The 26483-nt window shown below is 45.0% G+C and overlaps 2 protein-coding genes across 4 annotated transcripts in view; one reads left to right on the plus strand and one right to left on the minus strand.

The window, feature by feature from the left end:
• The first annotated feature begins 582 nt into the window (after positions 1-582).
• On the plus strand, positions 583-1638 carry LOC144790768 (glucose-dependent insulinotropic receptor-like). The gene has a single exon (XM_078665466.1). The coding sequence runs from the start codon at positions 583-585 to the stop codon at positions 1636-1638; it is 1056 nt and encodes a 351-aa protein (XP_078521592.1).
• A 3253-nt stretch (positions 1639-4891) lies between these two features.
• ERICH6 (glutamate rich 6) overlaps positions 4892-26483 on the minus strand; it is a 407363-nt gene continuing 385771 nt past the window's right edge. For all 3 annotated transcript variants that reach the window (XM_078666090.1, XM_078666089.1, XM_078666091.1), the window contains 2 exons: positions 18034-18262; positions 4892-5464 (listed from right to left, as the gene is read on the minus strand). In XM_078666090.1, coding sequence (XP_078522216.1) covers positions 5201-5464; positions 18034-18262 — 493 coding nt within the window. In that variant the 3' untranslated portion in view covers positions 4892-5200. The remainder of the gene's footprint in view (positions 5465-18033; positions 18263-26483) is intronic.

Here is a 26483-nt window from a genome sequence, read left to right on the forward strand (position 1 = left end):
TACACCATGTGCTGTTTCCTCGCAGCTGTTTTTCTTTTTTTTTTTATTTATAGAGAAATGACTTTTCTTCCTATCAGACCTCTACTGTCCTTTTATGAGTTCAAGTTTTATGATTTGTTTGCACTTTGCTATTGAGGGCATATCACTGCGTCAACGAAGATGACGGGTGGCTGTCGCAGCTGCTCCCACCCCTGCATGCGCTCAGTCTCTCTTCTGCCCTGTCAGAAGAGGCGGTTCCAGGAAGAGTCTGGAGATGCCATGAACAACCGAGCACACCAGAGCTCTGGAAGGTGGGCAAAAGCCTCTGCCATGGATGACGGCCATCAACATTGTGACTGGAGATAGGACATCATGACCAGAATTATGACCACAAGCGAGACAAGAGGGACTTGCTCACTGCAGGCGAATTGATCCACTTCTTTGAAAAAATGCATAGCAATTTCATACTAACTTTTAACAAATAACCCAGCATGAAGGCTCTGAACTATTTTTTCACCTCACATCATTCGGAAACCCCAGTTCGGTGCAGTCATCCTTGTGTGGTTCCACGCATTCAGTGGGCCAGTTGTTCCACCCCTAAAGATGCCAAATCTCCTCTATGCTGTTCTTCACAGCCTCCTCAGCATCTTAATTGCTACCACTAACATCATGGTGATTGTGGTCCTCTCGAAGCAGCTCAAGAAGTCTCAGGGCAAGAACTTCATTTTCATCATAAACCTGGCGGCGGCCGACCTGCTAGTGGGGCTCATGTGCATCGTGGAGGCGTTGGACGACCTGTACGATGGGGATTTCGACAGTGACCTGTCCTTCTGTCTTCTGAGGCTATGCCTGACCGTTACCCCTTGCGTCAGTTCCATGCTGACTCTGCTCTTGATCTCGGTGGACAGGTATTTGGCTGTGGTGCGGCCACTTTATTATTGGAAGATCATGAACATGAAATGTGTCATTGTTCTGTTGGGTGGTCTGTGGGTGATGGCCTTTTTTGTGGGACATATTCCCTTGATTTACCCTTCCTTGCAACGAGACAATTATAATGGCAGCTGTGGACTTTTTTACGCCGCAAAAAATGATTATCTCTACATTCTTTGCTTCAGCATTTTTCTTCCTTCGTTGGTCAGCTTGATTTGCCTCCACGTAGCAGTGGGGAAGATTGCTTACATCCACCACCAAAGAATCCAAAGTACCTGTGTAAGGAGCGGTCCACCGTTCGCGTACCCACCGGCCAACTCTCATTTCAAGGCTATACGGACAGTGCTGATTATCATAGTCTGCTTCACCATATCTTGGGGTCCCTACTACGTGGTGGGGCTAGTCCAGGCTACCTGCCCCTCTTGCGACATGACGGAGCTTCTCAGGGATCCACTCTTCTTCTTGGGAGAGACTAACTCGCTACTCAACCCACTTATCTATTCATTCTACTGCAGAGACATAAGGAGCTACCTCTCCAAATTCATTATATGCAAATGGAGGGAAGGGAGTCCACGTGGCGTGTCGGACATCGCAGTCGTGCACTTCACAAACATCAGGTTTCCCTCCTGCCTAAAGAGACAAAGCAAGGAGACAGAGCTCTCCCAGGAGCCCGTTCCCAACATCATTGTCATCAGTAGTTCAAGTGACTTTTCTGGTGCAGGTTTGTAAACTCTACGTTGGCACTAGATTGTGTAATTAGGGAATGTACATTAGAAGTTCTGGAAGTTTAATAAACTTTTACTGAGGGTATAGTTAAAACAAATCAAAAATCCAACTCATCAATGCCTATTTTGTTCTGCAGCTCTGTATTATTACTCTATATACATTAGATGTATGCCGAATACTTCGTAATATACATAACTCGACAGGCACCAAGATCAACAATTTAAGATAGCTAATTGCTGCTTTCTGTCTTCCTCTTTGTTACCACTGTCACTGTCTTTACCACCACTGATTTAATGGGCATGAAGGCTGCGGCAGGAATAGAAAGTAACCAGGGCCCTAGGAGAGCTGTTTAGTTTGTGCAACCACTCAGGTGTAAATGAGTCTTTCAGGGGGCTACGGATGGGACTTGGGGCAGCGCTGTGATGTCATCAGGGGGAGGGGTGTCACAGGGTCATTTCAGCTAGCCTTGGCATTATGGAATTTGAACAATAGGCAAAACATAAAATGCACTAGAAAAAAGTGCATTCTTATTTCATAAAAACCTCTGGTCTATTTTGACATATGAAGATTCTGATTGGTCCGTTTAGAATTTGGTCAGTTGCATAATCGACGCGCCCTACATGTGCTCTATTATATCCGTAGAAACACCAACAGGTGGAATATATTTGAAACAAATCCAGCAGTAAGCACTTTAGTAAAGAGAACCATTGCATTTGTCTTCCCTGGCAGTGTGTGTGGATTAGCAGGACACCTTGCTTTGGCATTCTGCCCAGGGATACTTGTTAAAAAAAGCTTTCTTGTGTTTCCACTCAAGCGATATCCAACATAGGAGGGGTGAATTTGTGCCAGATTATTATTTTTATTTTTTTTGCAGTTTTATATAGCGCGAACTTGACCCGCAACCGAACCGGGTATCAGAGCGCTTTACATGAGCACCAGTTACGTTACATGAGGACACACATTCATTTTTGTTAGGCACGGGGAGATTAAGTGATTTGCCCAGAATCACAGGATGTTTAGCATCGTTACCGAGACTCGCACCGAGTTCCCCAGGTCCGAGGTCGAGTGCCCTAGCAGTTAGGCCAACTCCTTTAGGAATACCACTCTTTAGGTAAGTAACTCTTTAGATTTCACCTACATTTAGAGTCACTGTATGTAAATTACCTTATGAGGATGTACTGAAAAACTGGCATGGATCCTGCCATCCAGGATCTCAGTTGAACACCCTTGTTCTAAGCTAAGTGAAATAGATAGAACCATAGAAATTCAAACAGAAAGGCTTTGTTAGAAGTGGCCCGCAATTTCCAATTTACATGCAAATCGATGTATGTGATCGAATCAGGATTGAGTTGCATGCAATTAGAGCCTCTCTGGAATTTTCTTGGACACATTTTGCTAGGAAAAACTTGAAGTCAATTACCGTAAGATATATATGCCTCATTCCGACATTATCTCTGAATCATGTGTTAATAGCATGCCTTTTAAATGTTGCTCCACTTTCGGTACTTGCTGGATACACTACTTGCACACAGAATAACAGGTTGCCCATAGGGAAGCCCTATGGGCCTTATTTATGGGCTTTTGCCGCAGGCAAGCGTCGTAGGCCTCCCTGCTGCGCTACCCTACGGCAAAGAGAAACTGCAGGAATGCGCTGTATCTATATGATATGGTGCATTCCTGGCGCACAATCGGCTGCTGTGCGCCAACACAGGCACCTTTGCACCATGTTGTAAAGGGATCTGCGTTGCAGGGATGATTGATTTTGTGCAGGAAGGGGCCCTTCCTGCACAAAATCAATCCATTAATGCAATTTCCTTTTTCTATGTGTGCTGCAGAATCCAGCACCCACAGAAAAATGAAAGCACGAGAAGAAATGTTTTAATTTTTCTTTGTTCCACCTCCCTAATGCCACCCCTGTGGTGGCGTTAGGATCTGACGCATTCCCAGGTTTATGATGCCTCGTAAATCTGACAATGTTTCAGGTTCCATGGGTGTTGTGTGGGATCACCCACAGCAACACCCATGGAACGCCCCTTTCACACAGTTTTCTGCATGAAAGGGGCACATATTTATAAAGCCATGAAAAGCCACGAAAAGTGGCTTTACATGGCCTTATAAATATGCTGCGGCACATTGCGTCACCTCAATGACTCAGAAGTGACATTCCGGGGGCGCAAAAGTGCCGATAGGGACTCAGAAATGAGGCCCTATGTTTCTTAGCAGATGGCAGAATATTTCTTATTTATAAACTATCGCCCAGATTTACATAGACCTGGCGTCGGGTTTGCAATGCTTTTTTAAACGCAGCCCCAACGCAAAGTCTACGCTGAGATTTACAATCCAGTGCAAATCATGATGTGCGCTGGATTGTAACCCAGAGTAATGCAACATAGCGCAGTGCGCTGCCTTGCGTTCACTTGAGCCAAAGGGGCGTTCAATTGGAGGTGAATGGTCGTTCCCATGCAACCACCCATGGATTTTGACGCAAATCCATATCTATAAAGAAATGTAGAGAGGGATTGGAGGCAAAATCCTGTGCCTCCTTGAGGCAGACAGAAAGAGGAGAAATGTTTTCATACTTCTTTTTTTTCCTCTTTGCATGTGTGCTGCATTGTATGGAAACTATTCAACGTGGGATAGCCTCAAAGTATAGTTTTTGTACGGGAAGGGACCCCTCCTCACAGAAAAACGATACTTCCCACAACATAGACACACTTGCACAATGGCGGAAGGGTGCATGCATTGGCACATGACTGCCAAACGTATGTCAGTGCAGGGAAAGAGCAGAACTGCACCACTTCTTAATATATATGGCTCTGTTATGCTCTCTCCTATTCCCGCAGTGCAGCAACTTGCTGTGTTAATCAAACTCTTTTTAGATCTGGCTCGAAGCACAGGAAGGACACAGCTCATTCGTGTGGAGTTATATTACCTGTGCGAACGTAGACTGGGACATACAGCTTTTCTGACTGTCACCATCACCACTTCTTTGCATCAGTCTTCGGTAGTGCCAGGGGCATTTGGAAAAATAAACCACAATACTTAACACAAGACTGTCTCATAAGAATATCCAATCCACATACAAAATGCAATTTTGAAAATAAATATTATCATGAAGACAGTAATGCAAGTCTAGTTGTGCAAAATTAACCTGTACTACCATGCAAAATAAACAAGAGTAGCTGAGATTTTCAGTTGACTAAAAAGTGTGAGATAGTATGAGATACATCAGCTAAATTATCTGGAAACTGTTGAGTAATGGGAATGGCTCCCTGTAAATACCTATTAATTTATTTGTAATCATGAAATGCTGTATCTATTACCATACATTGAGTAGAAACAAAATGGTTTACAGACTGAAGTGAGGGAAATAGTGTGCATCAATGAAAAAGTCACTTGAACGCTTCCGGGGGTGTTGAGTTAGAGGAAGCCGATAGACTGCGGATGTACAAGCGCAGCGGGGTCCCCAGGTCACTGATAAGTAGGGGCCGGAGATCTCTCGCTGGCATGCGCACCAAGACACCAGCTTGGCCTCTGACAGCATCACATCCTGCGTTGAAGGTCTTCACTTGTCTTCTAGAATGGCTTTTATAGATGCGCCCATATCCCCTCCGACGCTTGAGAGCCTACAGAGGTGAATTAGCTTCTGGGTCTGTGACACAAGGTATGATGGCGGCTTGAACTTGTCAATCTGATTCTTGGAGTGGAAGCTGAGACATCCATGCAGTCGACTGAAGAGGCTCAGGATTTTGATTTTGTAGGCCAGCAGAAGAAGTTCTTCTTTTTGTAGGTCTCTGTGCAAACACGGCACCAGCGCAGGCTCTTTTACCTGCAGAAAAGGTGAGAACGCAATATTGTGTTTTAAGTATAGTCCTGCCACAATGATGTATCAGCATATTAACTACTACAATACTGAGTAGGCAAGTGCATATACACACACGTATGTGTATGTGTATAGATTTACTATTCTTAACTCCACATCTGTGTACCTTTTACAAGAAGCGGTGACCGACACAGGTAAACGTGGCGGGGTGGGGGTGAGGGGGAATGGCAGATGACAGGATAGGTATAATTAAATAAGTAATACATGTTCCGTCGTCCTGTGCTGGCCGCCGCTGTCAACAAGCATTCAAGCAGCATAAGGAAATATACATGATTGAATGCTCCCTGGCCACTCTCTCCTGTTCACTATCTCTTATTCTGCTAAATGCCCTTGTACCATATTTCCTCCTATTGAAATCTATCCATCATTCCATCGGCCTGTCCGTCCGTCCATCCATTTGTTTTAAATTTCCCCCAATGCCTCTGTATGAATTATATGGATCCTGCATCTCCTTTACTGTGCAATATCTCTCCTAGTAATTGTGCCCACACTCCTATTCAGCAAGAATTTAATCTATTCATAAAATACTTCATGACTTCCCAGATTTCCCTCCCTTTCCAACACTTTCACTTCCCATGTTCTCTCCGTGTTTGGCAGCCGTGGCCGGCAGTGGGAGTACCTGCAGGAAGGTGACGTGGGGAAGGGGAGGGGCAGGGTGGGGGGGTAGTAATGTATGGATTACAGAGCTTCCCAGGTAAGTAAACATTTAAATAAATAAAACAAATTTCGTTGAGTGCACTGCATCCCCAAATGCGATGCAGTGCGCCCAACGAAATTCGTTTTATTTATTTAAATGTTTACTTACCTGTAAAACTCCCTAATCCATACATTACTACCCCCCACCCTGCCCCTCCCCTCCCCACGTCACCGCCCTGCAGGTATTCCCACTGCCGGCCGTGGCTGGTGTTTGGGAGTGACATAGTGAGAGGCCCACTGCCTATAGATGTACGTCCTGTTTAAATGGAAGTGATAGGGTGGTGCAGGGTGAGCGCATGAGCAGAGCCACTATTTACAGAAGTATGGGCAAGGAAGGGGACAGCCACGGCCGGCAGTGGGAGTACCTGCAGGGCAGTGACGTGGGGAGGGGGAGGGGCAGGGTGGGGGTTAGTAATGTATGGATTACGGAGTTTTACAGGTAAGTAAACATTTAAATAAATAAAACACATTTTGTTGCGCGCACTGCATCACATTTGGGGATGCAGTGCACTCAACGAAATTTGTTTAATTTATTTAAATGTTTACTTACCTGGGAAGCTCCGTAATCCATACATTACTACTCCCAACCCTGCCCCTCCCCTTCCCCACGTCACCGCCCTGCAGGTACTCCCACTGCCGGCCACGGCTGGAAGGAGAGAGTCAGTAGCAGACCACAACTAATTTCAACCTGCATGCAGAGTCAACATTTATCCTGGTAAATTCCGTACACCTTCCTTATTTTATTTGTTTTTCTACATGAATGTTCTCAATTTTGGCACAGGCCATGTATTTGCTGTTAACTATATGGGCCGGAACATGTCAGCTAATGGCACATGATTAATACCAAATATGGAGTTTTTTTCTCCAAATAGTGAACCTTTCCACGTCAGATAGTCGACATTCATTGACTACACAGAATAGTTTTAAGCTCTGTAGTACACCAGTATTTAAGAATTTGAAAGTACTGCAATAATGCAGACCTTTCATTGGCCCTTTGCTCACTTGCGGAGATTCTCTGTTCAGTGATGGGTTGTAATGAGTGAACTGATTCTGGTCAATAAGATGGCCAAGGGGCTGTGATGACTTCTATATCCTTAATATGTTTGAAGTTTAGCCGAGGATTTTGCAATCTGTGTGTCACCGCAGGAACCGGTTAAGCAAATATTTGGCCTGGTGAAGGTACGTGATTGTCCTAGCAGTAAAAGAGTGCACAGAAACATATCGACTATCTGAGGATGAAGGGCTGACTATTTTCGCAATTAACCTCTGAGGCTTGGAGTGAATCATGTGCAAAATTGACAGCAATAAATTGTTTTGAGTTGACCTTCACCCATACGTTTATGATGTTAAAAGTGGGGGCAACAGGTGTTACACTATAGGTATTCAACTACCACAGGATAGAGTAAGTTGAGGCTACAGGTTTAACTATCTTTATAATAGATATTAGGCACCCCCATGTACACATCAGTGGTGTGTTATCAGTACTACTTCACAGATAGCTTTTTCCAGTGCCAGATAGGGAGTCTCATGATGAAACACTGTCCAGATGAGGGCTCAGTCATCCAACACCCACATGATGGATAGAACATCTAACACCCACATGAGAAATAGATTGCAACTTAGGACACATATATACAGGCTAGTAAACTGCTGTTTGTGCTTTATAACAATTTAGGAAGAAGGTTTTTTAAAATCCTCTCATTTCCCCCCATCTTTCTCTGATACAGAAATTTTCACCAGTAATTCCAAAGTTTTCCTCTGACAGCACTTTGAAAATTACTGGGAGATGCACGCAATTTCCAGCGTAGCTCCCTCTATTTCCACTGCATCTTCAGGCAATGCCAGAGATATATCTTAATAGCAAGGAGCCAAAAATATATATGCTAACTCAATTGTCTGGTACTTCTGCAATCCAGAAGTACTGATACCTGAGGTATTAATACATCTGATGGCAGAAAATACTTACCTGCAGTATGCCACCATATATAGGGGGATATGTACAAGGTAGTGGCGGAGCGGGCGTTAGCCTTCTTGGCATAACGCTGCGCTCCAGCACTTCTGAAATGCAAGGCTGCACCATATTTACAAGAATGTGGTGCAGGCTTGCGTTTCCCGCCTGCGATGGCGCTAAGTTCAGCAACTTAGCACCAACGCAGGCAACCTTGCACCATAGCGCAAGGGTGTCTGCGTGCAGGGGAGGATTGTTCATGTGTAAGAAGGTGTCCCTTTCTGCACATAAACAATACTAAAATGCCTTTCTGTCACTTTCATGTGTGCTGCTTCAAGGGACACCTTCTTGTACGTAAACAAACCAGGGTGTTTTGCATTTTCCATGTGTGCTGCCTTATGCAAAAATGAGGAGAAATAAGGCATTTCTCCTCGTTTCGCCAACTTAACACAGGATTTAACTAGTTCTAATTTTGGCACTGCCTCCTATGTACGCCACCCTTGTACATAGGAGGCAGCATCAAAATGAATGGGTTTTGCGGTGGAACGCCCACTGCCCACCCCTTTCACACTAACCATACCGTGAAAGGGGTCTTATGTACAAGACAGCTTTAAGCCATGTGAAGTGGCTTAACGCTGCTTTGTACATAAGGCGCATCCCATATCGCCACCACAACGTCTTTAAAAGTGATGTTGTGGTGGCGATAGAGGCTTGTACATATGCCCCATAGTGTTTTTATGGGACATTTATAGAGGGAAATGTCTCAATGTGCAGCCAGGCCTTGAGTGGTCCTGATCTGCCTTGTATATAAGACAATTTATTATAGATCTTTCATTCAGAGTAGGCGGTTTGCAATGATATCCTAAGACGGCTGTGCAGCACTCAACAGTGGCCCTTGGTAAAGCAAGGTAAGATAAGAAACAAGTTCAGAAGCCAAAGTATGTTATGTCATAAACACTGATAAAGCGCAAACGGGGCTTCCCAGCGCTAATCTACTACCAAGGTCATACAACTTAGAACCAACAAAGAAAAGATCCATGCTGCAAGCAGCCTATTGCACAAGTGTCAGATCCATGGCAGGTGTCTCTACCACTTGGCTGAGTTTCCAGCGGAAAATCAGACACAGCTACAGTCGAAACTTATGAATGGTATTACACAAAATTTGGCCGAAAGCAAAATCTTGGTTCACAAAGCATGCTTTTTTGTGATTTGGTGTGGCTGTATTCAGCAGTTTTTGAGAAGTTAAGGTTCAAAATGTGCGTATCCTAATAAAGATGTGGCAGCACCCATTTTAGGATGCTGGGACTTATTCCCCTGTCCTAGAAAAATTGTTATAAAACATATAGGGGCAGAGTAGGGATATCGTGCCCACTAGGCCTAGTGGGGGAGGTTGGAGGGATCAAAGAGTGATGCCCCCAGGACCCAAAAAAAGATTTAAAAAAATATTGTGTAGTAAATGAGTGCTGGGTTAGCCTGCTCCAATCAATTCTGGAGCTGCTCTCATGCTCTCAAAACAGCATACGAGTAGCTCCAGCATTGGTTGGATTCCTATTCCACAAGCAAAAACTGAAGTTTTTCCCTGTCCTGCCCGTGGACACCAGGATACCGCCAAGGAGAGACACACCAGATGTGATGGAGAGACACAGGTGAAACATATATGGTGAGTTTTGTGGACATAGTACCTCACCATATTTTAATGATGGCAGCCGCGACTGTATTTCAACCACTTCAACAATATCCTTACTTCCAAACTCCTCGATGAGTCCACTCACCTCCTACTCCCCTTATGGACTAGGATTATCAACACCTCCCTCATCCAAGGCTCCATACCTAACTGCCTCAAAAGTGGCCAGGATACCCCAATCTTAAAAACAACAACTCTGACTTATCCAGCCCCAACAACTATCGCCCTAACTCTAAAATCCCTACTTTGGCCAAAGTCTTGGAAAAATGACTGTACCTACAGCTTTGCAATCACAAGCAGCATTTCCAACTCCTCGACCAATGTCAATCCAGTTTTAGACCTGGTCATAGCACAGAAACTGCCTTGATCCACATTGTTGATGATGCTCTATGCTCTCTTGGCCAGAATGAATTTTGTTTTTTATTTTACTGGAGTTGTCAACTGCGTTCGGCACTGTCAATCGCAGAACAGTTTTGAACCTTTTAGAAAACAAAATGGGTCTTTCTGGCACTGTGCTACAATGGTTCTCCTCAATCCTTCGCCATAGACTTCAGCACGTTTTAATCAACCACGTTCTTTCTGATCAGTCGTCAGTGATGGATGGCTTCCTCCAAGGCTCTACTTTCTCCTTGACACTGTTTATTTAACCTTTACATGGAGCCCCTAACTGAAATCCTAAAACTCTCTCATACCTCTTACACAGATGACACTGAACTCTTCATGAAAATTACATCTCCTGATGACATCAGCAAAATAACACCTTGACAAAAACACAATATTGGCTGACCTGTAACCATCTCAAACTCAATACCCTCAAAACAGAATTCTTACTGATCTCACTGCCCAGTATCTTTCCCTGTATAAAAGACTGGCTTCCACCACTTAAAGCGCTGAACTGTACCCCACACATCATTGACTTGTCAAAAACTCTTGGAATAATGCCCCCTCCATGCAAAAACATATCTGTACGACCACCAGAGTAGCCAATTATCAACTACATGCACTAAGGAAATAAAGCTTTTCCTGTCTACAGCAGATTTCAAAACAGCGGTTGAAGCACTTGCGATATCGAAATTAGACTATGGCACCGCTGCACTCGTGGGCCTTTCTAAATGCCAATCTTGCCCTGCTGAAACCTACCTTGAACGCTGCATCAAGGCTCATCAATAACTAAAAAAAAGGAAACAATCATATCACCCCAGACCGTCTTTCTCTGAAATGGCTACCTTATGAAGCTAGGATCCATCTGAATATTGCCTATGTGATCACAAAGCGGTACACCATAACACCCCCTCTTGCCTAACCCAGAGAATTACCCTATCTTCTAGAGCGCATACTCCCTACTACTTAAGCCACAAAAAGTTAATAAAAAGAAAACCTCCAATCGATCCTTCTTTGGAATGGCCCCTAAAACCAGGGACTCTCTCCCTGTGGTGACTAGATGCAACCCGTCCACATCCACCTTCAGGAAGGAAGTAAAACTACTGCCATCCAAGAGATTCGTCTCATATTGTGGCCAGACCTCCTTTTCATCATGTGTGACACCTATCTGCTGCCAGATGTTCCATTTTATAACACCTTCACCCATATCTCTGAGATCCACGTTGTCTCTTCCACTTTCCAACCCTCTTCACAATTATATAACCATTCCAGATGCTAAATTTGGGTATTGTACATTTCCATAATCATCCAGCAAGCACACAAAGTCGTTTTTTTATTTCCTGCTATCAAGCAGTGCTATTTTCCAAAGGCTATACTTCAGATTTTCTTCTCAAGTTAGTTTTCTTTGAAGTCTCCACATTCTTGGCAACTTCCATACTGGCAAATTTCCCCACTTATAAATATACTATAAATGCATAGCAAACATTCTTTACAAGTTTACATAATGTCCTATATGACACAATTGGCATATATGTAATGCTCTCAGTAGTGCAATGCTTAATGTATACCAGACTCTTAGTAGTTTGACCCTACCACTCTCAGAAAAGAATGGACTGAGGTAAGACTCTCAGTGATGTTCATGAATTTATATTCCACCCATGCTTTATCTCACAACGATAAGTCATCAGTAAGGGCAAAGGAGTGGTAGTGTCTCAGGCTAAAGAGCAAGAAGGCAGAAGTGGGAGACTTATTCAGTCTGTCTTTCTAGCTCATCCCCTCCCCAGGTACTCTGTTCGGTAGCAAGTACCCAACACCTAATGCTCTCACCTCTGTTGGAGAAGCACACTAGCAGTACCCTTATGAAAATTCCTAACTCCTATTAAAGAGAATCCACCTTCACTTCCTCAGATCCAGGGATTCCTGGAACCTTTGTGTTTGTGTCCTGTGGAATACAACTGTCAGAGGTGTAGGCACCTGTACAACAAATCAGACGAACGTCTCCTCACCCTTCAAAAGAAAATGTGTTTGCTGAGTAGAATTAATACAAATAAATAGCATAGGGTTTGGATCATCTAGCGGCAACATTTTGGGGTGCAGTGACCAACACAATGCTACAGGGCTACACTTTGGGGATTACTGGCCTGGTGCCTAGAAGTTTACCTTCTTGCTGAGAGAGGAAAGAGTCTTCCTGTCCTGCAAGGGGGTGTGGTGGGGGGGGGGGGGTAGTCTGTCAAGGAGGAAAAGTTCAGTGTGTCTTCCATGTGAGGAAAGTGGGCTACTTCACAAAGCAAAGCAGGGAGCAACCCATGCTTTGAGTAGATCTCACAGTTTCTTTCTCTAGCCAAAGACTGCACCAATTCAGCCACCACTGTGTCTGCCTGATAGCCACTGGAGTCTGCGATCTGTCGCTGCCACCACTGACAAATGAAAACGCTGAGTCACTGCATTGGTTGAGATGGTTGACCTGGCAAGGCTGCAAATCTCGGGACAAATGCTCGTTGGCCAGTAGGTCTGGTGTGGGCCATGTCTTCCTTGCCATAGGACGCATCAGCATTCAACCAGAGGAGGACCACAACTGCTAAGATGCCTTTACCAAAAAGCAAAGACTTGAAACTTTTCTACCCACATCAATAACCAAGTTAAGAACGAGTGAACTGATCGTGCATCTGAATCTGTGGAGTCACCATAGAGTAATCTGTTTCTGTCTTTAATATTGGAGTACATCCTCTCAGACATCCACATAGTCTTATCGCTACAAATATATTGCCCTCTTATGTTTGATCTACTCAAAATGACCCAACAGCAGGGCACTATGCTCTGAACCCTTGCTTCCAGGTAGCCAGGTCACTAAAATGATTTGCATGAACCCCGGCAATACAGTAACCTCACTAGCAGAACCCACGTTGAGCAGCCATGTGATTTCACATAAAAGCGGTTACTTTGGGATTCAGATCCAGAACGCAGGATCTTGTTAGGACAACCAGCTGCATTGTTTTCTGTCCACTAATGTGACACAACTATCTTAAGTTCGGAAGGGGTGTTACGAAGGGGTGGAGGGGGGGATTTCATAAATCCTGTACCTTGTTTGTATTGCTCACATATTGTTTCATCCTCTGGTCCCTCCATTTACAGATTATACAAATACCTGGCTGAACACAGTCTTTAGTAGGTACAAAACCTTTTTAGAAATTCACCAATCCTCATCTTATTGAAAACATGCAACCATACATTGTCTAAATTACTATTTAGCCCTTTCCCCAATATTAAACAGTGACAGGACATGTTAATGCGGTCTCTCCTCTGCACCCACAGCTATAAGTAACATTATGTTACAATGCTACTGTCTTTCTTTACCTTCCACACAGGTACACCTGCAAGCATATGACATTTACTGAGCCTTTATGACCTGTGCCTCTTCAATCTCTCACCTGCCTGCTATCTGAAATAATTTCATCACATGGCATAACAGTCCATGAAGTCCATCTACATTGAGCTTCACCAAACAACTAATAACCACTGCATGTTTTGTTAGTATAACACAAACAACAACACAGTTCTTCCATTTCATAACTCTCTTCATTTCCATTCTTTTTCTAGACCTTAGCACTCAAACCGGAAGCTCAAGGACCGCTTTGACAACAGGCTCATATTTATTTAGAGTAACTGACTTACTGTTCCTATAGCTAAGGGCTTGTTCTCCCAAGCCATATAGAAACATCTATTAGAAGCAACAGTATGCACTTTCAAATGAACTGACATCTACAGTCACTGTTTGTTATTGGCACCTTTTTACAATGAACAATCCATGTTTGCTGTGCCTCACCGAGTGCAAATCACAGCAGGTTCTCATGGATTTAGTGAGCAAAAAATAGCTCAAGTTGAAATGGGAGTAAGACTACTGGGCTGTATCCTATGAAATAATGATTGGAGAAATTTTACAGTGATGTAGAAGCATTATCTTATTTTACGTCACACTCACCTATCCTTCTCAACTTCGGATATATTGTGTATCTATACTACTATAATAAAGGAAGAACTTTCAGCCTTTGAGGCGGGTAAACTCGGGAACCACAGCGCCAATCCATACACCCGATACACCGTTGGAATCGTCAGGGTGTGTAGATGGTTATAGGCTATATAAATTATAAAAAAAAACGTTATTTCAAAATTTACAGTAAAAAAAAGTAGTCCCTCCGAAGTAGCGCCGGCCGCGACGTGCGTGCTCACGTCAGGAGTGCGGGGAGGAGCGGCATCCAGGAGCCAGACGAGGAGCGGCGGACATGGCGCGGGGGAGGAGCGGTGAGGTGAGGAGCAGCGGACAGGCCAGCGGCGGTGAGGTGACGAGCAGCGGCGAGGAGCGGTAAACTGAGGAGCGGACAGGCCAGCAGTGGTGAGGTGACAAGCAGCAGCGGTGAGCGGTAAATTGAGGAGCGCGGGGGAGGAGCGGCGGCTGAGGTAAGAGGACCCAAGTTGGGGCAGGCGGGGGTCGGGTCGGGGTTCGGGGCAGGCGGGGGTCGGGGTGGGGTTCGGGGCAGGCGGGGGACGGGACGGGCGGGGCCGGGCTGCTGGAGGGGCAGGCGGGGGTCAGGGCAGGCGGGGGGGCCGTAGCTTACTTTACTTAACGCGCTCCACTAATAGTGTGAACAGTCAAGATTGTGTAACTTCTAGCGACAAAGGGTACACACTATGGAGCCACTCAATACACCACGCAACAGTTTGTGGGCCATACATAAGGAATGGTGAGGTGATCCTATGGAAGCCATGTGTTTGAGCTCCGCCTCCATGTCGTTGCTAAGGGGACCCATGTCGGGGCAGGCGGGGGTCGGGGCAGGCGGGGGTCGGGGAAGCCTGATTGCTCCCGGACAAGGTCGGGATGGGCTGCTAGTTGTGTTATAAGTAGCATCTGGTAATGTATACTTTTGCGAGTTGGAATTTCCAATATTCCACAACATTATAAACACTTACGTGGGCAAGGAGGGGCCTTACCACAATATGGAAACGCATGACAACATCCAGAGATATGTCTTCGAACTACTAAGGCTACTTGAAAGAACCAGGGACTGCTTCGCTACTGAAAGACATTCACCCTAAACAAATCTGGATCTACGGAAGTACATCCTGTATAAAATAGTGATCTGTACCAACCACAGACTGGACTGCAAAGCCCCTTCCCTAGAATGCTTGTGGGCATCATAACAATTACCGTCTTCAAACAGGCCCCTCTCAGTGACTCGTCTGTCCCGTAGATCCTTAGCGCTGTCAGGCATGTCAAATAAAAGAAAATTGTATATTTGTGCAATTAAAAAATAAAATTCCATCAGGACTCTGCTTCAATCTGGGAGTGGTCCGGGATATCTTTCCAGTTCAGATTATATAATGAATGAAGGCATGACAGACTCTCAAATATCTATTCAGTGCAGAGCATGCTAGTTCAGAGTCGGCTTACAGTTTTATAAATTACATCAGCCCACTACTGAAGATGCACATCATATCCAAGTTCCTATATGCTTGCCCCCCCCGATCTGCTGTTTTACAGGTATGACACTGAATTACAACAGGATCTCCATTCCACTGTTTTTCACATCCATATCGGATCGTTAACTACTGAGGCCAATGCACGGGGCAATGTCACCATGTCCGTCCTTCCATTAAGGCAGCGTGTCTAGGATTTATCAGCAGCCATGGATGTCCCTCCATGAATGTAGCATATCTAGGATTTATCAGCACCCATGGCCGCCCCTCCATGAAGGCAGCGTATGTAGTATTTATCAGCACCCATGGCCGTCCCTCCATGCAGGCAGTGTATGTAGGATTTATTTAGCACCCATGGCCGTCCTTCCATGAAGGCAGTGTATCTAGGATTTATCAGCACCAATTGCTGTCCCTCAATGAAGGCAGTGTATGTAGGATTTATCAGCACCCATGGCCGTTCCGTCATGTAGGATTTATCAGCACCCATGGCGGTCCCGTCATGTAGGATTTATCAGCACCCGTGGCCGTCCCTTCATGAAGACAGTGTATCTAGGATTTATCTGCACCCATGGCCGTCCCTCCATGAAGGGAGAATAACTAGGATATATCAGCACCCATGGCCGCCCCTCCATGAAGGCAGTGTATCTAGGATTTCTCAGCACCCATGGCCGTCCCTCCATGAAGGCAGCGTATCTAGGATTTATCTGTACCAATAGCTGTCTCTCCATGAAGGCAATGTATTTAGGATTTATCAGCACCCATGGCTGTCCCTTCATAAAGACAGTGTATCTATAATATATCAGCAGCTTTGGGCGCCCCTCCATGAAGGCAGTGTGACTAGGATTTATCAGCACCCATGGCCGTCCCTCCATGAAGGCAGCGTATGTAGGATTTATCAGCACCCATGGCCGTCCCGTCATGTAGGATTTATCAGCACCCATGGCCATGCCTTCATGAAGACAGTGTATCTAGGATTTATCTGCACCCATGGCCGTCCCTCCATGAAGGGAGAGTATCTAGAATATATCAGCACCCATGTCCGCCCCTCCATGAAGGCAGTGTATCTAGGATTTATCACCACCCATGGCTTTACCTCCATGAAGGCAGCGTATCTAGGTTTTATCTGTACCCATAGCCGTCTCTCCATGAAGGCAGTGTATCTAGGATTTATCAGCACCCGTGGCTGTACCTTCATGAAGGCAGTGTATTCAGGATTTATCAGCACCCATGGCCATCCTTCCATGCAGGCAGTGTATCTAGGATTTATCAGCACCCATGGCTGTCCCTCCATGAAGGCAGCGTATCTAGGATTTATCTGTACCCGTGGCCATCCCTCCATGAAGGCAGTGTATCTAGGATTTATCAGAACCTATATCCGTCCCTCCATGAAGGCAGTGAATCTAGGATTTATCAGCACCAAAGGCCGTCCCTCCATGAGGGCAGTGTATCTAGGATTTCTCAGCACCAATGTCTGTCCCTCCATGAAGGCAGTGTATCTAGGATTCATCAGCACCAATGGCCATCCCTCCATGAAGGCAGTGTATCTAGGATTGATCAGCACCCGTGGCTGTCCCTCCATGAAGCCAGTGTATCTAGGATTTATCAGCCCCCATGGCCGTCCCTCCATGAAGGCAGTGTATTCAGGATTTATCAGCACCCATGGCCATCCTTCCATGAAGGCAGTGTATCTAGGATTTATCAGCACCCGTGGCTGTCCCTCCATGAAGGCAGTGTATCTATATTTTATCAGAACCTATGGCCGTCCCTCCATGAAGGCAGTGTATCTAAGATTTATCAGAACCTATGGCCATACCTCCATGAAGGCAGTGAATCTAGGATTTATCAGCACCATGGCTAGTTTATCCAGACAGACACGTTTTTCCTCCTACGGGGTGTACCCCTAATCATTAGCAACTATGAGGTAACTTTCTTTTAACCCCTTGGCTGTGGGGCTGTTTCCCCCTGCTGTGCTGGGGGGCGGGGGGCGCGCACAGTGCCCCAGTGCTCATGACGAGCTGAGCTCGTCATGAGCCACGGCGCTCCGGTGCTCATAAGTAGCTGAGCTCGCCATGACCGCACCCGTTTAATGGAACGCTCAGCTCAGCAGGGGAATCAGACCAGCATGCGTGCGTTCCATCAAATGGGAGCTCGTCATGAGCACCGGAGCGCCGTGGCTCATGACGAGCTGAGCTCGTCATGAGCACAGGAGGGGTTAAACAGCACCATAACTGATATGTTTGAGTAATTTTTAGGATATGCTGTACAGATTACCCACTAAAAAGTTAAAACTCATCAAAACATTTCTTTCTGTTAATATATATATAATGTAATTACCTCTAGCTTAACTCCGACACTGAATTTGGCTTGTTTGCCCATTGCAAGAAAGGAGATGAGGATTTTGTCTTGCCCAAATATCCTGACACCGATGTTGTGGTTCAGCGATATGAAGATTGGTTTAAATAAACAATGGGTCTCAGTAGCGAAATTGCTGTCCCATTTCCATGTCCTCACTCTATTGCCTTCTTTGTCTGAGTATTGTCCTCCTGTTTTGTCTATATTAATCCTACATGAAAAAGAAACATATTATTAATACATTTTAGATATTCATTAAAAACAATGTCATGGGCTGCAGGGAAAACTGATACATTTTACTTTCAATTAGCTTGGTGTATAGACCTCGACAATGATTCCAAAGGTAAGGATAGTCTGTCAACATGGAACTTTTGAAACTGTTACAGCCCCACCGTTTTACAGGTCTTTGATATGTTTAAAATTGGAAATGTACCTCATATAAAAAATTATGACGGCCTAAGACTTTTTTATTTAAATTTAGTAGAGTGGATGTTATAAGAAGAAAAGAAACCTTTCGCTTCACCTGTTCTGCAGTCACTTTGGTGGAATTGTGTGAAGAAGTCTCCTACGGATTACATATTTTCTATCACATTACAAAAGCACATTACAAAAGTGATCTCCTTACTGTTATTAATATAATGGACAATTTAATATAGCAATGCGTTGGTTATGTTGAATATTTATCTGGCGTATTTGCCATAGGACAATTTAATAAATAATGACTGTTGCTTAGTCTGAATTGGCGATCATATTATCAGACTCTGTAGGATAAAAAAAAACTGGGACAACTCTGCAGATAAGACCCATCTCACCTCACTGTCTTTAATCAGGAACCTGGATGTCTAGCGTCACACATGTCTATATCCACTGACAATCTCAATGTGCAGCTTTTGGACTAAATTTGATATTAATGCAATTTGCAGCATATGACAACATTACCTTCCAAATTGGAGTGGGTGTGTGGATCTGCAACACATTTAAGCTAGCTTTAAACAAATCCAGTCCTGGGTGAAGTGAAACTAGATATGGGTTAATATGGGTAGATCTGAAATTAGGCTTTTATTTACCAGGAGGCCCTGAGAGCCTCAATCACAGGTAACTTCTTTAGTGCGCTTCTTTTCTATCTTTTAATTTATATACTATGGCAAGAAAAGAAACATCCAAGCTCAAAATAGTTCATGCAATACTCCCTATAATCTGAATCTGCCAAGAAACAACCTATAATAATACACAATGTGTATCTTGTAGAACAAAATCAGAAAACCTAGTATATATCAAATATACATATTAGAATGCTACTTAACTGGAATCCTTTACCTCTTTATAATGCAATCAGAGAAGTCCACAGGAGGTCCACCATTGTGTTTCAAATCCAGACTTTTTTCAAGAATGTTCGAATGATTGGACACATTAGAAATAACGATATTTTCAATGAACCATGTAGGAGTAAAAAATAAACTAACCGGGATTACCTCCCATACATTTAAAGTGTGTTTTGATGAAGGCTTGGTGTTGCCCCCTTATATTCAGTACTAGCGCCTTTACATAATGAGTTGAGATGGTTCACAGGTGTTCGAATAGACCGTGCAGCACTCAGTAGTATTCTTACTGGAAACTCGGTACCTCAAATCTACCACACATTTAAATTCAAATAGTGAACTTTGGTGCCCAAAGTAAACAAATCGAGAGTTCACTCATGCCCTAAGCCTTGGTTGGTTCTTCTTTGGAGAAATCAATCCCACCTCTATAGTTCTGAAAGAATAGAATGGTTACATATTAAAATGAAAGACATTCAGGAGAGGTGAAAAAGGTGAAGTGTTAAATGTGGTCAGGGCAACTAAAAGATTGTTAGTAATCTTAATCAGTCTACAAACTTGATAGAAGACAGTGGCATTCAACATAGACTTTGAAAATAGCTCAATAGTGGAGAAAGTATGCCACTGAGATGAAGATGGCAATAAATGCCAAAGAAGAAGGAAAATTCAATGGAAGGCATGAAGGTACTGTGCTACAAATGTCCGTGACAGCATAAAACACCCAGTGCAGGGTTCCATTTTTCTCTAACAGATAAGGAGCCATATCAAAGAAAAAAGTGTTCTCATTGCTAGAAGCAGGGCAGAATGTTGGTAACCCTACTTGGAGCACCAACCTGCTGTAGGTGAAAGTGCATTGAAGAAGCGGGTTTTAGAACCCAGCGACGCCAGGGACACGCCCAAAGTCTTCGGGTTCACCTGTCTTGGCAAACAGAGACACGGAATACTTCTAGGTGGCGTCAGAGATCAAATTTATTAGCTGCAGCTAGTAACAGTAATCTCAGCAATACAACACGGTGTACAACTCAAGAAACTGTTCATAGAGCAACACATCACCTTTTATACACAATATTCTCATTATAAATGTACACCCACTGCGCAAAATTCTGACCAATAGGACACATTTTCTAACTGAGTATCACATTAACGAAAACCCAATTTACAGCAACCCAACCCAAAAGTTAATTATTAGGACTGTCCCAAATTCAATCTTTGCAAGCCGGACAAATTTATAATTGAAAGCACCACCCATGTAATGAAAAGTCGTAAGGAAAGAAACAATTCAGATGCTGATTAGGATAAGATATATGCAAGGAAACTAAAGGTTAACGAGGTCCTGAACATTGATTGGCAATCTCAGACAACGATCAGCCAGAGAAATTGGCTTCGTGAAGGGTCAGTTTCAGGTGAAGAGGTCAGCGTCCTGCAGTTCACTCACAAGTCAGAAAAGGGCCTGTTTAATGCATACATGAAAAATGAGGCCCATGCAACTTTGTTCGTTCGGTTACCTCCACGGCCTACGTGAGGGCAACACAAAATGGCGTTATGAACAACGCAAACAAAATGGAGTCCGGTCCCGAAAACCACGGAACCTCAGACCCTCCTTTTGCCATTACGTAGGCAATGACCTAAACTCACGTCAATCTGAATCCAGGTCTATATCTATCCTCATCAGGTCATCAAGGTGTTGCTGTAACATCATCTTATTATCCTTTGCTTCTCTCGGGACTGGTCTTCTCACACAGATTGTAGCACAAAGACTACAAATGGCGGGACCACACTGGATGCATAAGCAACACGAGAAAAGGATCGCTAAAGCCATACCAAGGAACATCAGAATCTTCCATCCCCATTTGGACAGCAGTTCCCAAAACCATCCCATCAATGACCAGTTCCCTTCGTCTACATGTATAGACTCAGCAGACTTATGTAACCTCAAGATGGCTTGGTACACTGTCGGGGCGTTATCTGGTATGAAAATGCAGCAACTAGACCCGATCAATTTACATACTCCACCTCTATCTGCAAGTATAATATCTAAAGCAAAGCGGTTCTGTAATGTCATAAGGCGATCCGCTTGAAGCTCAGCTGTAATATTGCTAAGGGCACCTGCAGTCTCATTTATAGTGGCCTCGACCACTCTTGTAAGCTGACGAATTGTCCTACCATTAGCCATAGGACCCCAAAAGGGCAGGAAACCCTTAAAGAACTCTCCAGGCAGTGTCTTTCGCATCGATAACACCTCTACCATATCTTGTCTTATGGTAGTTGAAAGCAGCTGTGTATGTAGGGGAAAGCAAAAATGCCACAGAACATGTGCCTGAAAAGTCAGAAGGCAACCATGTATATGCTCTATCATAACAAACAAAATATGTGCCTTTAGCTGGCACGAACGGTGGAGATTTCTGGGACGTATAGACATAGGTGTGAACACACACACTCTCACCAAGCTGAGCTCTCGGATTCTGACCATTACCTTGCAGACAAAAATTACCTCGGTGGGGTACAATCCAAATAGGAGGAGACCTTTTCTGTCTCTCCTTTTCTGTCAGACTAATACTATATCTCGTCTTGTTCCAACCAACATATGCTCGTACCTCATCCTTAGGGATAGCATTATATGCATCAATATCTCTGACCATATCTACTATTCCCTGTATCAAGGCATTATTATTCGCATTGTCTTTGACAGAACGTACAGGAGATGCTTCATTCGCATAGATAAACATTGACTGGAGTGCCCATACTGACCCATTAGGCGAAAAAAGGCAAAACCAAATAAGGCATTCCCTTATCAGTCGTATGTAGCATAAGACCACACACCCAACAATTCGTGGTATTTACAACTAGCTGATGCTGATGTAACATCTGTATAAACGAATTGTTCACAAATTCTAATCTTCGTGTCTGTTCATGTTCAGGCAACGTATGAAACTCATGTGGGGAAACAGTAGGAAAAGAAAGAGTAGGTTGGGAGGTAGATGCAAGTGTCTGTTGTGATGCATAGAAAATCCAACCCACACAAACCAACGTAATGTTCAAAAGCATAAGAAAACACATTATTTAAAAACATTTGCTACGAACCAATATACACATTTGCACTCTGAAATCAACTCTTTTAACACCCTTGTCAGACTCAAAAGACTCCATCCGCTAACGTGCTGCTCACGGCAATTTTCCTTCTTCGCTTAAGTGTGCGTCAAGATCGTACTAACGACCCTAAACCACAGACCTTGTGTCAATACGCGGCTCACCCCTTAAGAACTTATATCGTGACCCTGCAGCTGAGTCCGGATGGTGACTCGAAAAAGAAAAAGTAAAAAAGTCTCTTGTTAGACCTGGCACCTTGGCGTGAGTTTCCCTTCCACTTTTTGCTGATGTGCCTCAGATGTTTTTTGTGGTGTCCGCTGCTCAGGGCACTGCGCCACGGCCAACCCGTGCCGCAGTGCAAGTGCTCCCTATGTAAAATGTAACTGTGATTGATTTCCATGATTGGTTCATTGGATTTACTGTCAGTCCCCAGTAAAGTGCACCAGGAGTGCCAGGGCTTGTAAATGCCAATACTGCTAGTGGGCCTGCAGCGCTGGTTGCGCCACCCACAGAAGCAGCCTTTTAAAATATGTCTAGGGTCTGCCATTGCAGACCCTGCGTGCAGTCTGGTAATGCCATGCTGGCTGGGCAAGTGCACACACTTGCCAGCCCCTAAAACCTTCCCTTAACTTCATATTAGTCACCCCTATGGTAGGCCCAAGGACAGGGTGCATTGTAAGTGTAAGGTAGGACATGCTCTGATGAGTGTGGCATGTCCTAATAGTGAATTACTGCCAAATTCGTTTTTCACTATTGTAAGGCTACCTGTTCTCTTAGGCCAGATGGGCTGCTGGAATTATTACACTCTATAATCCCAGCAGGCTCAGGGAACATAGTAGAAAATAAAGTTTAGTATGCCTGAACTCAGAATAATAAAATACTTCTTTTAGTAAAGTTTATTTTAATATCCTGTGTTTGCAAATGCTACTTTTAGAAAGTTAGCATTTGCTTGCCTAACCATTTCAGCCCGCCTCTGCTTGGATGTGTATCTGGCTGTCTGGGATATGTGAGTGACAGGGCTGGTGGATGACAGGTGGTGAATGCAAGGATTACACCTTAGTGGGAGGTGGGAGTGCCCCAGGACTCTGAATAGGGCTGTGCTCTGCCACCACAATGCTGGCTCCGCCCCCTGGGGAGCGCCTGATGACTCAGCGGGCACCTGGCCCAGGAAGGGCGAAGCACTGTCATCAAGGTACTCCTGGCTGCCCCTGTCCACACAATGTTGGCTCCACCTCCTGTGGAGCGTCTGATGTGCCTACCCCTCACACTGAAAGCAGAACCCAGAGTACACCCAACAAGTGCTCAAAGACTGAATGAAGTTATGCAAAGGCCCCCCTGGCCTGGGAGAACAAAGGAAACTCTGTATAAAAGTAGGAGCCCTGCTCCTTGTAAATCAGAATCCTGTTTCCCACAACGAACCTCTGCCCAACTAGAAGGAGAAGAAGACGCTGGAAGGACTAGCCTGCTGCTTGCCTTGCTGAGGAAGGAGAGGAAAAGACTTGCTGAAAAGACTTTGCTGACTTGTGCTAGAAACTTTCTCCAAGGGCTTGACTGAGCTTGCCCCCTGAACTGAACCCCAGGACCAGTGGGTTCATTGTGCCTTCACTCGTTTCTATCTACCAGCCGTGTGTGCCTCCCGCCGGAGTAAGACTGCGCCCGTCATCGCCCCCTCCTAGGGCTGTGGCACTTGGGAGCTCACCTGCCCTTCACCCGTGAGAGCCTCGCTCCTTGGAGTCGCTCTCTGCCCCCGGGTCAGGCTGCCTGCTCCTCTGCCCTTGCCTGCCACTGGAGCGCGCTGAAGTGCTCTCGCCCCTCCCGCCGGAATTTCCTCAAGGCCGGTGACCTAAGCCGGGACTGCAGCCCACACGAAGGACCGTGCCCTGCTGCCCCCGCTCGCCCACCCGAGGAGTTTGCAGGCCACGCCGCCCCCCTGTTGGGAGACCCCAGTACCATCTGTACTGGGGTCGTGGGCCGCGCCCGCCTGTGTGCACCCACCTGCTGCAGACGGAGACCCGGAGACACTGCCAGAGACGAGTCCACTGCCCGTGTACAACTCGTCCCCCCCCCAAGGAAGGAATTCAAACCTCTCCCAAGGATCTTCACCGGGCTCGGGGCCCGCCACGTTTTATTTCCCCATACTCCGATCACAAAGGTATACGCGAGGAGCCCCCACCTCCGGAAAAGGCCCAGGGTTTCTCCGAGGCTCCTCTCATCGCCTCCCTGCTCCTCACTGCAGCTGAGAGCCCCCACCTCCGGAAAAGGCCCAGGGTTTCTCCGAGGAAGCGTCCCAGGAGCCCCAGAGAGGCCTCCAGGGACTCAGAGCATTTTTAAAGAACAAGGAGAACTGTTTTAAGTGAATTGAACTGAAGAAGAAACATTTGAACTGTAACCAAGAGAACTTGCCTATTTACAATCTTGTGGCTTACTTGTTATATTGGTCTTGTGATAAGTCTTAACTGCTCAGATATATTTTTACATAAAGAGAACGTATTTCTATATATCTACAGCCTGGTGTCCATTTGTGGGGGGATTAGTATATTTACTGTGTGTGTTATTACAAATGCCAAACTCAGAAACGCCTGGAGAATAGCCTTGGCTGCTCACGCCACGCACCTAGAGGGTGAGCAAGGGTAATTCTAAGGGGTCATCCTTCGCCCTGACTTAGAGGAGAGGGTCCCTGCTTGTCACAAGTGAATACTTGCGCCAACCAGAGACCCCCAATTCTAACATCTCTTGATCTGACAAGGATTAATTCACTACATAAAAAAAATTTAGATTTATTTGTCCATTTCAAACGTCCTTTTTCGATCTCAGATTGTAGCGCTCTTTGCCAGGCACAGTCTGATCCTTAAAGAGGGGTTCCGGATTCGTTGTGTCGAGTTTCAGAGACGGAGGCACAGCAGCTTGCAGAACATCATCATCCTCGCGTTCCGACTGAGTCCATGTCAAATGTGCATCACTAAAAGGCACGAATCTAGGGACTTTCTCACAATCTGTGTCAGCCATACCATCCCTCACCCACTGATCATACGGTAAAGGCAACTGAACTTTTTTTGTATGGGTGGCATGCACCCAGTTCTTTTTACCAGCTACTCTAACAGCAGTTCTAGTGACCAGCAATACCAAATAGGGACCAGTCCATCTCAGCTCCAAATTCTTGGATCGCTGAAAATTCTTCGTCAAGATAAAATCACCAGGTTGGATCGTGTGCCCTGGATCTGCAGTAGCTGTCGGCAAACTGTCATAGACCTGTTGGTGGAGAACACGTAATTTAGCAGTCAAGTCATGTAAGTAATCCACCAACATAGGGTACTCAAGGTCACTGTATTTTTTAGGACGAGGCACACCCCAAACATTCGCTGGACGACCAAAACCTATTTCGTATGGGCTAATTCCCACACGAGAATGCACTGTCGTCCTTGTTGACAAAAGAGCCAACGGCAAGGCATCCGGCCATGTAAGACCAGTGCTCACTTGAATCTTAGCGAGTTTCAGCTTTAATGTGCCGTCATAGCATTCAACAAGTCCAGCTGACTGGGGGTGATTCGCAGCATGGAACTTTTGACTTATCCCTATTCCAGCACACACTTTCTTCATGATTCGACCCACAAATTCACTCCCATTGTCCGACCATACAATTCTCGGCAAACCAAATCTAGGGAAATACTCTTTGAGCAAAACCTTAGCTGTAGACAAGGCAGTATTATCCTTTAGGGGGTAGGCCTCTATCCATCTGGAAAAGGTGCAAACAGCCACAAGGACATACTTCAGATTGTTGCATCTCTCCATGTGAATGTAATCTAGCTGTATCACTTCAAATGGATACGTCGGAGGAGCAAAATGACCAGCTGGAGTTGGAGTTCCCTTGCCAGGATTATACTTCAGACAAATCATACAATGCTTCACAACATTCTCAGCACATTTCGGAATTCCAGCATTCTGCCATACTGGAGCCAACAACTTGCATATTCCCTTCGAACTAATGTGAGCCATTCCATGAGCCATAGAAACCACTGGGAGCACATACGC

The sequence above is a fragment of the Lissotriton helveticus genome, chromosome 11 (genome assembly GCF_964261635.1).
Source record: "Lissotriton helveticus chromosome 11, aLisHel1.1, whole genome shotgun sequence".
NCBI lineage: Eukaryota > Metazoa > Chordata > Amphibia > Caudata > Salamandridae > Lissotriton > Lissotriton helveticus.

Excerpts from the sequence above, each read along its gene's own strand:
- LOC144790768 (XM_078665466.1), top strand. The coding sequence starts at position 583 with ATGCCAAATCTCCTCTATGCTGTTCTTCACAGCCTCCTCAGCATCTTA.